General features: G+C 44.3%; 1 protein-coding gene across 2 annotated transcripts in view; it reads right to left on the reverse strand.

Annotated features, from left to right (window-relative positions):
- KCNH3 (potassium voltage-gated channel subfamily H member 3) overlaps positions 1–15,065 on the reverse strand; it is a 58,948-nt gene that overhangs the window by 1,656 nt on the left and 42,227 nt on the right. The window contains exons 6-14 of one of the 2 annotated variants that reach the window (XM_020783283.3): positions 13,910–14,067; positions 12,738–12,945; positions 6,264–6,530; positions 4,877–5,076; positions 3,340–3,589; positions 2,465–2,679; positions 1,514–1,800; positions 569–672; positions 386–453 (exon numbers count right to left, since the gene is read on the reverse strand). In XM_020783283.3, coding sequence (XP_020638942.3) covers positions 386–453; positions 569–672; positions 1,514–1,800; positions 2,465–2,679; positions 3,340–3,589; positions 4,877–5,076; positions 6,264–6,530; positions 12,738–12,945; positions 13,910–14,067 — 1,757 coding nt within the window. Of the gene's footprint in view, positions 1–385; positions 454–568; positions 673–1,513; positions 1,801–2,464; positions 2,680–3,339; positions 3,590–4,876; positions 5,077–6,263; positions 6,531–12,737; positions 12,946–13,909; positions 14,068–15,065 lie in introns of those variants that run through there. The other variant, XR_012083943.2, reaches the window with a different exon arrangement.

Consider the following 15,065-nt stretch of genomic DNA (forward strand, 5'->3'; position numbering starts at 1 on the left):
TAGCTAACCAGATATCCCTGGGAAGCTCTCCCTTGCTATTCCCCAGGAGTGAAGAGCCGATTCTGCTGAGCGATTTCAATACCGTGGAGGCCGCTTTATGCATACAGCAGGATTCTGGGCTGTAAGAATTTTCCTACAATACTATTTCAGGCAACAAGTGAGACTTGCACACGTGAATGCTATGCTGTGAATGGCAGAAGGAAAAGTTTTAGAATAGCCTCTCTTGCGTACTTTCTATATACGTAGTATTAGTTTTTCAGTGGTAAACTTTCAAACGTGCAACACCCCCACCCACATACACTTGCAGACTGAAAGTGATACAGCCCACTTAGTGTCGCTATATATATATATATTCACTCTTGTTGCAAAAAACAAACCACCTTACCGCTTGCCGCAGTTTCTCAATAGTATCAGCACCTGTTAGCTCTGGAGGGATGGTGAGCAAGCCACTGTCTGTAAGCAGAAAAACAGGTTGGATTGGCAAAAAAGCATTGGTTGGGATCACCTTACGTATCTTTTCTCTGTGTGGTGGTCTTATTAAGTGAAAAATGCTATGCAGAATGCATACCTGTGCCAGGTGAAGGACTGGTATAGTCTGGACCCGACGGGCCAACGCGGAAGCTAAAAATGGGTTTGTCAGAACTGGACCCGTCCTCGATGCCATCTACAACTCTGCAGGGGAAAACGAGAAGGGAGAAAAAATTTGAATAAATAGGAAAAGACATACACTATTCTGTGCTCAGCTCCCTTCCCCCAGCCTGGAATCCTACTAGCTGAGGACCAGACATGCCTGTATTCTCAGGTTTATCTCAACAGCAATTCCCGACTGCTAAAGGGTAGAAACAAAAGCTGACAACAACGGGGAGGATGCTAAGGGTACCAGACCCAACTTGTGATTGTCTGTAGCTGGTATTCATCAGTAGCCTTGCTGTAGAAAAACAGCAAAGCAATAGGCCATTGGTTTAAGTCTCTGGCTAAGTGAGTCAGACGTTGGGAGTTGAATTCCTAACTGTGCCTCCTTGATAAGCTAGATTTGATGATCCATAGGGTCCCTTCCAGCTCTGCAGTGGCATCTTAAAAGATTAAGGCATTTTACAGCCCACGTTGTCCGACGGACCTGATGGGAGTGGACTAGAGTCCACAAAAGCCTATGTCCGGTAAAACTGTTGGTCTTCATGGTGCCGAAAAACTCGATGTTATTTTTGCTCTTCAACTATAGTGTGTTGTACAACAGCAGGCAAAACCTGACCTACACTGCACACAAATGCCCAGTTAGTCCAGACTCGAGAAAAAAAGCGGCTGTGTGGCAATATCTATAAACACATCATCAACAGGTCTGTTTTCCATGACTGAGTCATAGAACACAGTGCTTCGGAAAGCCAAGAAAAATGGGCAACAGATGCAGGATGTTTAGAGATGGGAGGGGGAGGGTAAAGAAGAGAGCAGTTTGCCCAACCTCTCTGCTCCCCCTTTCTGGAAGATGGTTTCCCCGCCTCCTCTGTTGGCTCCTTACCTGGGGCTGAGATCTGGGGGCCCACTGTAGGGAGCACTGTGTAGACGCAACGCTGTGGGATGGGAGGAGGTTTCAGAGCGGGGCTGGCGTGGAACATCTGAGCGTGGTGGGTAATGGTTGTGGCCTCCAAAGGAAGAAGGGCACAGGGGAACAGAGGATTCCTCGGCTGGCTCTGGAGGCAAATAGGGAGTTCTGTGATCTGGGGGGAAGAGAGTGCCAGCGACACCCTTCCCCACCACAGAGAATAAAGTGGTGGGTTCCCTGCCACTCATTGCTGGTGACGATTCCTGTAGAGGGAAGAAAAGTAGAAGAGACAAGCTTCTATCGCAAGGGTGATGGGGTATGACGAGACACACAGACACCAGTTCCCAACCAATAATGGTTCTATTAGTCATATACTGTATATTCTTTGATTTTTGTTACTATCCCCACAGAAGAAGAAAAAGATTCCTTATTCAACACACCCTTAGGTCACATACAAGGGGCTACAAAGAAATGGAGGAAACCCTTCTCTCCCCATCCCCTGCTGCCAATTCCAGCAGTGCTTTCCAACCTGGGGTCCCCAGATGTTCTTGAACTACAACTCCCAGAAATCCTGGCCAGCACAACTAGTGCTGAAGCCCGCTGTGAATTTTGGTCCAAGAACATCTGGAGACCCCAGGTTGGGAATCAATGCATATAAGCACTTCTGTCAGCAGGAAACCTTACCTGGGTACCACTGTTTTATAAAATGTTTTTTTCTTTTTTTGCTCTCTTGAGTTTTCACAGAACTGTATTTTATAGTTTATGATTTACAAGTTCCGTAAACTGCCCAAAGACGTTGGTTAATGGGAAGTACATATAATAAAGAAGTGATAGAAGGAGGTGCTCATGACCCTTGTGATCTAAATGGAGAGCCTTCCCACCCAATCTTTTTACTGTGCTTTTCTGTGCCATGACTGTCATACTCACTGGGAAGCTGCTGCCCCCACCCAGGTTGTAGCTGAGCTCACAGGGCAGTTCCCGCCGGAATTTACTGGCAAACTCTGGGTAAAGTTCCAGGCTGGCAAGAAGGCCAGGCAAGCTCAGGCATTGCAGATCACAGTAAGTGAGGCCTCGCACATCTGCATTGGCTTGGATCACTTGCTCCCTGGAGGAGATGTGGCATCCAATCAGGTCTCCCTTGCCTAATGGGGGAAAGAAAAGCAGAACAAAGGGCAGTGGGGAAAACAGTAGAGTTGTGAACCCATCTTCCCCCCCCCATCAAAATGTTTATCCAAAGGTTCATTGGGGTACCACAATGGAAATATTTGGATCTACGTGACCCACACATCTGGAGATTTTTTTTCTTTTTCTTTTAAAGCAGCGAAAAGAGGCCCACAAGTGGAATACAGTATCTATACAGCTTAAGGCTGTATAGATTATTGGGGGGGGGGGGGGGACAACAGGAAAGTAGGGTGGGATTTGTAGGTTGATTTTATTTTTATTTTTGGTGGGATGGAGAGAAGATCAAAGCATGAGTTACAGTTATATATTACTGCTATGGTATACCACATGAATGCTGCTATGGGGGGGGGGGGGTTTCACACATTTATCCACCATCTAAACAGTGTGTGGCCATCTTGCATGTCAAGAAAAAAAAGTTTAGCCTACCCCCCACCCCCAGCCCTCACCCCACACTGTACTGTCTCATGCCCAAGAGCTTCGTTGCTGTGGAGCATTCAGATCCTCTGTGCACACATGGCCTGGTGGCCCTGCTTGCACACAGAGCAATGGACACTGGCCTGGGCTCTGAAAAAGGTCCCTCATCCTGTTAACTGGGAAGGGGCAGAGTAAAGATCCTGTACCTAGGATGGCGAGTACAGTGCCGTCTTTCAGCACTTCCATAGAGCCCGAGCAGACCAGGTAGAGGGCTTGGAGGGCATCCCCTTGCCGGATCAGGTATTCCCCTGGCGTGCAGAAGGAAGTACGAACGCCGAGTGAAAGGGAGCGCCGGCAGCCCCGACTTGCCCCCTCAAAGAGGGGCAGTTGCAGCAGGTCCTTGTGCAAGTGCAGGGCAATGTCTGCTCGCAACTCATCTGGCAGGCTCTGTAGCAACTACGGAAGAAAGGAAAGGCAGTCATTTCAGGAGCAGCGTCAGTATTGCCATGCTCCTCACAGTGTCCTTGAGATTGCCACTCTTTCCCCGTAGACCAACATAGAAATGGCAAAAGTTGAGACAAATTTGGAATGGATCCAGGTTCCATCATAATACACTGCAACTGAGGCGGTAAGGAGGCAGTGGGCAACGGGTGGCTCCCCAGATGTTGCCAGCCTGCATCTCTAGTGAGAACAGCTGATGAGAAGGAATGATGGGCATTCCAGTCCAACACCTTCTCTTCTTCAGCACCCAAAGCTGCCCACCTCTTACCTAAAGCCCACCTCTTACCTAAAACCAGATGTGGAACTCTGAGCTACCATGGATGACAAAAGTGACAGAAGAGTTTCGGTGGTTATTGGTTTCATATCCTAATTACTAGCATGATTCACTGCTCCTCAATAACCCTAGAAAGTAGGATAGATTGGGAGATAGTTGGTTTGGGCCAACAACTCTCCCATGATCTTCAAAGGCAACGAAGGGGGTTGTTCTATAACACTTAGGTAGAACGTCTCCACCACCATTCCTTGAACTACCTCTGGATTTGGCTTGGTTATGCATTTGTTTATTTCTACCCCATCCCAGTATTGGCAGAACTCACGTTAGGGTATAATCGAGGATATAATTTTTGAAACAATGTAAAATGCTTCAAACAAGGTAAACAATCTGAACAATTTGAAAACAATTCATGTTGAACAGAACAAAACCTGCAATCCCAACCCACTGAAAACCAAGCCACTATCCCACTCTAGGCCCCCAAATGCTTCAGTAAACATGCCGGTTTTTACTTGCTGTTGATATAAATATGATGTGGGCACCAGTAGGGCCTCTAAGAGGCCTTCCATAAACAAGGCATTGAATGATGAAAAGGTTCTCTCCTGTTTCTCCACTTTGCCTACGACTCTCAGAGCACAGAAATGTTATCTTGGTGGCTTAGAATTCCCCAAATGTCCAAGCTACGGCCATGCTGGCTGGGAAAATGAGGGAAATGTAATCCAAAAAAAGTAACTCTTCCAGATCTGACTGTTTCCAGTGGTAGAACACATAAGAGACCACCATGACCACCCTTGGAAGATTTAACTGGTTGGCCGAGTATAGCGAGAGAATATATTCGCCTGAGAGGTATATTGTCTATTTTCTCACCAGCTGTTCTCATCCAGTCCCCTTTGGGGAGAGTGAAGTTGCTCAGGGAAGAAATCTGCTTAACGAACCCTCATAAACCAAGACTCTGGGGTTTTCAATCTCACCTCACGAGTATCAATGCCATTACTGGCACTCCATGTGGCCTGGAAGTACTCTAGCATGCGCTGCTTCAGCGGTGGAGGGATACGATGGATGCGGATGTAGTCGTGAAGGTCCCGCGTGCGGCTGTGGTACAGGAAGCGGCGAGCGTACATGCGCTGGATGATGGCTGTCACGTTGCCAAAGACGACAGCATGCATCAAGGCTGGCAGGCCGAGACGGGGTGGTGGTGGGGGTGGGGGAGGGAAAAAAGAACAGAACCAAAGCTAGTCTGGGAAATACGGCCAATGCCCTAACCCCTAACCCTGCTCCCAATACCATGGAATAAATGATCACAGAAGTGTCTTGGGGAGGCAGGATTGTCCACAAGTTGTGGTTCAGGAAGTACAATGTTTAAAACAAGGCAGGATAGCCAAGTCCCTGGTCTTCTCCATACCTGGCGAGCCATCTCTGGCCAACCAAAGACCTGGCAAATCAGACCTGTGCAGCTTCCTGTTTCTCCAAAAGAGATTCATCTAGGAAAGTCAACCTCCAGTCACGGGTCCTGGACAGGACTGGCAGTAGGCAGGGGTGTGGGCCTTCCCCTGTTGCTAGCTAGGCTCCCTGCCCTGTTGCTTGGGCTGCTTTGAATACTTTGGCCTCCCAACTGGGATGCCAAGAGAGTTCTTCCTGAACTCCAAAGTGTTTCCTCCTGTCAGGGGGCAGGGCTGTCTATGCCGTAGAAATTCTTCTGTGGCCCTTAACCTGGGCAGTGGTTTCAATTATTTCTGAATTCTTATTTCAATTCTGAAATAAGATTCAACTGTCAGTCTAGTCAGTCTTTCATACACAAATTAGGAATGGGGTACCATTTCTTTGCTACTTTTGTCTTAAGTAGGACAACTCCTTGAGTCAGCTCTATTCCTAAAGGCTGGCCACAGACAACACTAATGAAAGGTTTACTGTATCCTCCTTCCCTCTCCCTCTCCCCCCCCCCTCTATTTCTCTCTCTCTCTCTCTCTCTCTCTCTCTCTCTCTCACCTGCTCTTCTCTGATGAAGGCAGTGAGAAGCAGGCAATTCACAGCCCCTGCCAGTCATTTAATCCACCTCCTAAAAAGAACCGAGATGAAAAAGCCATCTGGTTCTCTTTTCTGCCACAAGGAAAAGGCCTCAGAACAGAAGAACTACCTTGCTAGATTTGGGCATTGTACTAAAATAAAAAGGATAATAATAGAACGAGATACTTGCCCTGTTGTCATGATAACCAGGAGCCCAAGTTAAGAAGCTGAAAACAGGGAGCCCGGAGCTGGAGAAAAGAGGCAGTTGAGCCTCTGCCCCGGATGTCCCACCTGCCCAGCCCCACAGACCCCGTGCGCCGTCCCCAGACACCCCAGGCTGAGAGCCTCACTCACCCCCCACCAGCATGGTACATATGGAGAAAATTTTCTCTGAGTCTGTGTTGGCCGACACGTTGCCAAAACCCACGCTGGTCAGGCTGCTGAGGGCGAAGTAGAGGGATGTGATGTAGGAGCTTCTCAGGGAAGGGCCTCCCAGGAGCTCCCAGGTGCTGCTATTCAGGGAGGGATTCGTCCGGTTGGTGGAAGGGTCTTCGCCACTGCTGTTCCTCTGCACCAAGTAGTAAGGAGTCTCAAGTCGGCGAGCCAGCTCCTGCAGCCAACCTGGGAGGAATTGGGGGGTGGGGAGAGGTCAATGGGGTGAGAAGAACCAAGGCCCTTCCTTGCCTGGAATGCCAAGTCCCTCACCCAGTCTCAGGAGCCCTGGGCTTCAAGCAGACAGCTGACCTAAGGCATGCCTTGGCATTAGAGTCAATGCCCTCTCAGTACACAGCGCGCCTCTGTGGCCATGTGTCCTACTTTACAAAGAAGCCTTCTTCATTTGAGGAGCTGGCAGAAAGCCGTCCCGTCCTCTGAGGAGATCCTGTCTTTCTCTGTGGCTCTCCAGATGGGGGTTGGACAGTAACGCCCTCACCAGCACAGACCAGAGTGACCGATGCTGGGAGACGCAGCCCAACAACACCCCAAGGGACATACTCTGCCCACTTCTGCTTTATTGGAAGGGTGCTCTGGTCAAAAACAATGTGAAGATTTTTTTAAAATTGTAAGAAGGGAGAGGGGGCAGCTTGAATTGAGTATCGGCATCATTAGGACAGAACAGTTATTGGCCATGCAGATCAACTTGTCACGGTCTCCACTCTAGGCAAACATGCATTGCATGGGTGTATATGTGTGTGTATGTGTGCGTGGGTGATGTCAAGTCAGTTCCAACTTGGGGTGACTTTTTCCAGGGTTGTAGAGAATATTCAGACACCCTGGAGTCACCCTGGGAGTGTGCAGCTTGCCCAAGGCCACGTAGGCTGCCTCTTCTTCCAGGAGGCACTCTGTGAATTCCCAACCTATGGCTGTGCAGCCAGATGCCTATCCCACTGAGCACAGTCACTCGAATTATCATAATTACTTCTGTACATCTAAATGAGCATATGCATACTTTATGCCTCTTTTTGTTAGAATGCATTTTTTAGAATGCATCTCCTCTCATGGAAATGGCCATCCAGAGTGGGCTGTCTTCTCCATGGGTCAGTCACATAGCTCTGGGCACCAAGTAGACATTCCTAGATCCCCACCCACCCTGCTTTGCTCTCTTGCAAGGTCTAAAATGGAGAAGGCAGAAAGCTCTGTGGTGTGACAGTTCCACTGGGTATCACAGATAATCACTGCTTATACGTCTTCATGGGATATGCTTAACCCTTTTACAGAAAGGATCCAAGATGCTGGGCATGCTGGCTTGTGGTTTGTGGTTAGCTGTAGAGTCTCCTAAAGAAAGTAACTTCTCAGCTCTGAAATTGATTTTGAAAAAACACAGGACCGGAGTCCTTACATTTCATACTGGAGGTTAAGAGAGGTTTAACATCTATCAGACTTTTCCCCATTATTATTATTATTATTATTATTATTATTATTATTATTATTATTATTATTATTATTATTATTATTATTATTATTATTATTATTATTATTATTATTATTATTATTATTATTATTATTATCTGTTATATAATACCAGTCAATTTTTTTATAGTTTTGGTTGACTGTGCCTGATGTTTTTGAACAATAATAATAACAATTATTACAAAGGTCAGAACAAAAAATATGTATTATGGGAGATTTCAATGCAATAATTGACAAAGAAAAGGATACATCCAAGGAAACTGAAAATGGGAGGGAAAAGACGAGGAATATGATACCTAAGGTGTTCCTTGAAATGGCAGAACAATTAAAACTAATTGACCTATAGAGACTCAGAAATCCGAACAGAAGAAACTATACATTTTACTCAAACAGACATAAATCATGGTCAAGAATAGATAATTGTTGGATAGCAGCGGAAGCTATACATCAAGCAGAGGACATTGAAATTTTACCAAATACTTATGCAGACCATAATCAAATATTGATGACATTAGGACAGAGGACAAGGAGTGGCTTTTGGAGACTCAACATGCAATTGTTGAGAAAAGAGACCTTCTTGAATAAAATTAAAAATGAGATGAATTTTTTTCCCAAATCAATAAACCTCAAGACACAGTAATGACAGTGGTATGGGACACAGCCAAAGCATATTTCCAAGGATACACAATAGAATTTAATATCCAAAAAAAGGGGGAAAGGAATAAACAATATCAAACCCTAATAACATCTCTTTAAAAAGAGGAAGCAGTGCTAAAGAAGGCAACAACAAAAAAGGGATTACTTAGTAAAATAAACTTTTTACAGCCTAAAATTAATTTATTAGAACAGGAACAGATGGAGAAGAAAATCAAATTTGCAAGGCAAAATTTTTTTGAAAATGCAAACAAATTGGGAAGATGGTTAGCGTACAGAATAAAAAAAGGGAGAGAGAGAAAACGATGATCACGGCAATATTTGATAAGCAAGGAAAGGAAGTATATAAACAAAAGGATATTGAAAAAGAAATTCATGGATTCTTCACCGAACTATAGAAGAAAAGAGAAGGAGAAGAAGAGAGACAAAAAAAATTTATTGGAATAATATCCCAGAATGGAGGCTGACTCATCAAAAACTGGATTACAATAGAAGAGATTGGAGAAGCATGGAAGAAACAAAAAAGCGGCAAATCTCCTGGCCCAGATGGATTACCAACGGAATATTATAAGACATTTGAAGAAATTTTAAGCCCACAATTTAAGAAACTAATTGAAGACGTTCAGATTAAAGGGGACATTCCTAATTCATGGAAAGAAGCATATATTTCTCTATAATTTATATAATTTAAATAATTATATAATTATATAATTTAAATAAATAAATAAATAAATAAATAAATAAATAAATAAATAAATAAATAAATAAAGAAAGAAAGAAAGAAAGAAAGAAAGAAAGAAAGAAAGAAAGAAAAGACGGATAAAAAGCAAACCAAGAATTACAGACCTATTTCTCTCCTGAATGTTGATTACAAGATCTTCACAACCATTTTTGCAACAAGACTAAAGGAAATACTCGAAATAATAATACATAAAAATCAAACAAGCTTTATACCTAAAAGGAAATTATCATCAAACACAAGGACGATAATAAACATACTGGAATATTATGAAATGCACCCGGAAAAGCAGATGATGTTAATTTTCCTAGATACAGAAAAAGCCTTTGATAATGTAAATTGGGAGTTTATGCTGTCATTACTGAAGAGAATGGGCTTTGAAGGAACATATTTACAAATTACAAAGGCAATATATACCAAGCAAGTATCCAAGATAAAGGTCAATGGTAACATAACTGAAAATACACTGATTGAACAAGGAATAAGACAGGGATGCCCACTATCCCTCTTATTATTTGTTTTAGTATTGGAAATACTCAACAGACAGATTAGCGACAACGAGGCAATTAAAGGACTTAAAATTAGAGGAGAATTTAAATTACAAGCGTATGTGGACGACTTAGTGATAATACTAGAAAATCCTTTAGAAAATCTTGAAGGGTTATTGAAAGTCATAGAAGAATTCGGACAAGTGGCTGGATTTAAAGTAAATTACCAAAAAAATAGGGACGTGGTGGCGCTGTGGGCTAAACTGCAGAAGCCTCTGTACTGCAGGGTCAGAAGACCAGCAGTCGTAAGATCGAATCCACGCGACGGAGTGAGCGCCTGTCGCTTGTCCCAGCTCCCGCCAACCTAGTGGTTCGAAAGCATGCAAAAGCAAGTAGATAAATAGGGACCACCTCGGTGGGAAGGTAACAGCGTTCCGTGTCTAAGTTGCACTGGCCACGTGACCATGGAAGATTGTCTTCGGCCGAAACACTGGCTCTATGGCTTGGAAACGGGGATGAGCACTGCCCCCTAGAGTCAAACACGACTGGACAAAAAAATTGTCATGGGGAACATTTACCTTTACCTTTACCTTACAAAAAAACAAAATTTATGACAAAAACATAAAGAAAGAAGATGTTGAAAAATTAATACGGAACTCCAACTTTGGGGCCGTGAAAAAAATTAAATACTTAGGAGTGGTCATCACCAAAAAAACCAAGCAATTTAATGAAAGAACATTATTTAGCAATACAGAAAGAAATTCAGAAAAATTTTGAGGAGTGGAGCAAACTATAAATCTCATTTATGGGAAGAATATCAACAATAAAAATGATGATTTTACCAAAACTTTTATTCCTATTCCAAAATCTCCCAATACTACTGAACTTTAAACATTTTAAGGAATTGGACAGCTTAACATCAAATTTTCTCTGGAAACCTAAGAAGCCAAGAATAAAACTTAAATTGCTACAAGATCTGAAAGAAAGGGGGGAGTGGGTCTACTGAATTGCGCTATGACCTGGATTAAAGAATGGACAGCCTTAGAAAATCAAAGACTTATGAAACTGGAGGGACATGATCTAAAAATAGGATGGCACGTATATGTATGGTATGGAAGACATGAGGAACACTCACATTTTGGAGAACATATCCTTAGGAAGGCCCTAGGGATAGTATGGCAAAAATTTTAAGCACAAACCTATAAGAAAATCCCATTGTGGGTGGCGCCTATAGAAGCGTTTACATTAAAAGTCCTGAACCAGAAAGGAATTTTGACCACATATGAAAATCTGTTAACTAAAGAACAGAAGATAAAGGACAAACAAGAGCTTGAAAAATTTGGTGTAGCTGTTGATTGGTGGTCAATGGTTAAATTAGAATCAAGATATAAAAAAGATAGGACTGTGGGTTTCTTTGAGGGCAAAGTATAGGTGGATAGACTGTGGATATACTGATGAAAAATAATTTTAAAAATGTATACCTACTTTTTAGAATATGGTTTAGAGGATGAGAGGGTGAAAGAGATGAAGGTAAAATGGGCAAATTTTTTTGGCTATAACATAGGTCTTGATGACTGGACTAAGATGTGGAAAGAAAGTTATAAGCTGATCAAACCAGCAAATCTTAGAGAAAATATCCTCAAAATGATGGCACTACACACCTGTTAGACTAGCAAAAATGTCAGAGGGTAACAGCAATATATGTTGGACGTATTAAAAAATCCAGGAACTTATTATCATATGTGGTGGACATGCAAAAAAGTCAAAAATTATTGGACACAGGTGTGGGAAATAGTGAAAGAAATTATCCAGCAGAAATTACATATAAAACCTGAAATGGCATTACTGAATGTTATGCCAGGAATTAATGATAAAAAAATGAAGACCATTTTTTTATCTGGGCCCAAAAATGGAAAAGCGAAGAGGTTCCAACAACAGAAGAGTTGTTAAAGAAGCTATGGGATATAGCCGAACTGGACACTCTATCAGAAGCACTACGGGAACAACCAAGAGACTACGTAAAACAAAGCTGGGAACTAATATATTTTTGGGCCCAGAGAAAGACAAGAGCGTGGGGGAAATTTTATTATATATGTATATCTATTCATTACACCCTGGACACCAAACCGGGGAGAGTGGAGGGTTAACAAGGCTGGGGTCTCTGACTCCAAAGGGGGGAGGATTTAGTTTAGCAGAGCAGCTAGTTTAGTTTTTTAAATTCTTTTTATTCTTTTTGTTCTTTCTGTTTTTGTCTTTTGTATGTTGAATTATTATTATTATTATTATTATTATTATTATTATTATTATTATTATTATTATTATTATTATTATTTCACCAAGCTGAAATAGATGCCAGCCTTCAGCACCAAGCTCTCCAAGTCTTTAAAGATTATAATAATATATAATAATCTTAGAACTGTGGTGCTAGAAGGGACCCTAGGGATCTTCGAGTCCAGCTCCTGTCAATTCCCAAGCTCTGTCTCTGCAGCCAGCAGAGGTGGGGACTTGCGGTCAAGTCAGATCGAGGTTCCGCTAGCGACTTGACTCGGACTCAACTTGGGTTTGTTTCCCCTCCGCCGCCACCACCAATGACTTGGATTCAGCTCATGACTCGGAACCCACTCACCCTCCCTTTTTTTCAAGGGGGAAAAGCTTGTTTTTAATAGAAATGGAGGACTTTGTACCAAAGACTCAGACTTGGGACTCAAGACCCAAAGACTGGCCAGAGACCTAAACCACTTTGGCAACCCTGCTTGAACTGAAGCACAGCCTTTGATTGTTAACTGGCCACTCTGCAGTTCCCAAAGTCCACTAGCCAACAGTAATTACAGGATAACTTATTGCCCCTCCCCCCCAAAGTGATGATACGTGGAAAATTTATTTATTCAAACAACGGTGGCACAGCACCCATCTTCCCTCCCCTTTGTTTTATGGGCCAACATCTTGCTCCTCCACCTTCGACAGAGCTGCACATGACCCGCATCCCTTTTGCCACAAAGGAATCCCAAGAGGTTGCCCGTCACACACACACACACGCACCTATCCCTGGCAGCTGGGAGGGGCTGCTCTCGACCTCACGCTGCCCAATGAAGTACCAGACACAGGCCACCCAGTGAGCCAGGAGAGCAAAGACCGTCATGAGCAAGGTCAGGACCACAGCGCTGTACTGGGAGTACCGGTCCAGATTGGGAAGCAGCCGCAGCAGCCGCAACAACCTCACTGTCTTCAGCAAGTGTGCCCCGAAGTACTGGGTAGGGAAGACAAGAAGAAGGGTAAGGCTGGGTTAGTCCACAGTGCCCCCCCCACTTTCATGAAAACAGGGCTTTCAAGATAAGTGAGATATTTAAGGGGTGGTTTCCCCAGTTTTACTCCCCCTGTGTTGGGTAGGGATGCTGGGCATCCAGTGACATGGAGAGGACCTGCTAAAGTTCTGGGAGTAACGGAAGAGGGTGTCACAAGCCCATCTTCCCGTAGTTGGAAAAGGGAGCCCACAACTCCCAGTGATCCCTGCAGATGTGCTCAGGATTGCTTTCTGAACGTCTTCACATCTTTAGCCTTGACTCATCAGCACCTAAATCTTGCTGTGGTGACTAGCATTTATGTTAGAGATTCAGCTATTCATTTCAATGGATCAGTTGCTCTTGCACCTCAAGGCCTACAAGGGGACTCACCGTAATGACATGAATGATTCCCAGACCCCCACAGAGCTTAACCTAATGTTTAGCAGGCAGCTCCCAAGTGTGGAGGAACATGATAAGACCATCTCATGCCAGTGCTGCAAATTTGGTGCTGGTTCATGAGCCCTCCCTGGATCCTGGGATCTGCTTCAGATACTTGCTGCCAAGCCGCAACATGTGAAACATGCATCTGGCAGATCCCCCTCTTTCTCTGAAGCAGAGAGCACCTCTAAACATGTGCAAAGGCCATTTCCCTTATCCCCAAGTACTGATATCCGTAGGAAAGGCAGGTTCCCATGGCAGCTCAGAAGACAGAATCATCCACCATCATCTTTTCACACACATAGAGGAACTACTAGGCTGAGGACTTGCATGCTACCCTCGATGCCCTGAGTTGCAATTTAAGCTTTTGCTAGGAAAACTGTTTCAGCTTCCTATTATTCTGAATAAACTGCCAGGGAGAGGTTTGTAGGAACCCTTGGGCGCCTCAGCCCCCAAGGCCTCCCAGGATGGAAACCTGGCCCCACAACTCACCACATTGACGTGAAAGGCATAGAGGAGGTCAAAAGGCAGGGCTGCTAAGAGGTCCAGCACAAACCAGCGCGTCAGGTAGTGCAAGAAGATGGCGTGAGGGTCAAACACCACCTGCCCTGACTTGCTGACAAAGGTGGTACGAAAATTCAGCACAATGTCTGGGGAAAAAGAGGAAAGAAAAAAGGGACGAAAATTGACAGCTGTTTAACAGGATCCACGGCAGACCTGGTCAGAGATGGAACAGGGTTGGCTTTTCCAAAGACGAAAGGAGAAGCAAGGAGCTGGCCTGGCCTCCTTTCTGCCCACAGGCTGGGGGTTGGAAGAAGAGAAGGAGGTGTAGGCGGATGGAGATGGACTGTGAAAAATAAGGGCAGGAGCTTCTTTGTCATTGCTCTACCTGATGAATGGGACCCATTTGTAACTTCTGACACTCCTTGTGTGAGAAGGTATTGATTCTGAGGCAACATGAAACATGAATACCTCTGGTGGTTGAGGAGAAGACAGGTGACAAGGTGGACCCGCTGCCTGCGGCCACGTCCCTTGCCAAAGCAAGGTGGAATTGCTATTCTTGTGGGTAAGCCCTGGGAGGAAGGAAAGGTGGCCAGCACTAGGGAAGCCCCTGCCAATCACATGGCTTCTTAATAGTCACCCGGATTGCAGGTGATGTTGGCCAACATGATGATGCTGGAAGGGGTCAGCTGGCTCACTACTGGAGAAGATGCTTGGCAGAAACTATTGGAGAGAATCGCAGTCTTGTATGCAACCTAATACCTTCCCACTTCAGTGGGAAGTGCCTTGCCACTAACCAATGAGCAACGTCCTTTTTCCCAGGCTTGAGGCAAGCCCCGTCCCCCTCTTCCTGTTTGCTTGCTTCTTTAGTTTTGTTTGCCCTCTCTCTTCCTCTTAACCTGAGCAGACATATAAATTCTGCTCCTGACCACTGACCCATGCAACCAGCATGGTAGATTTCTGTCAACCAGCATGAGACTGAAATCACCATAGCTGAGAGTGCAATTTCTATCTTTCTTTTATTCATTCCTCTGATTGTAACTGAAAGTCCACAACTGTAAGCATCTTTTTCCCTTTTCCACTTAAGCTGTGATGTGTATAGTGATTTTTATATACAAAAGGCAAGTTCCTGTGAGAACAACAGGAA

This window comes from Pogona vitticeps, chromosome 2, assembly GCF_051106095.1.
Source record: "Pogona vitticeps strain Pit_001003342236 chromosome 2, PviZW2.1, whole genome shotgun sequence".
Taxonomy (NCBI): domain Eukaryota; kingdom Metazoa; phylum Chordata; class Lepidosauria; order Squamata; family Agamidae; genus Pogona; species Pogona vitticeps.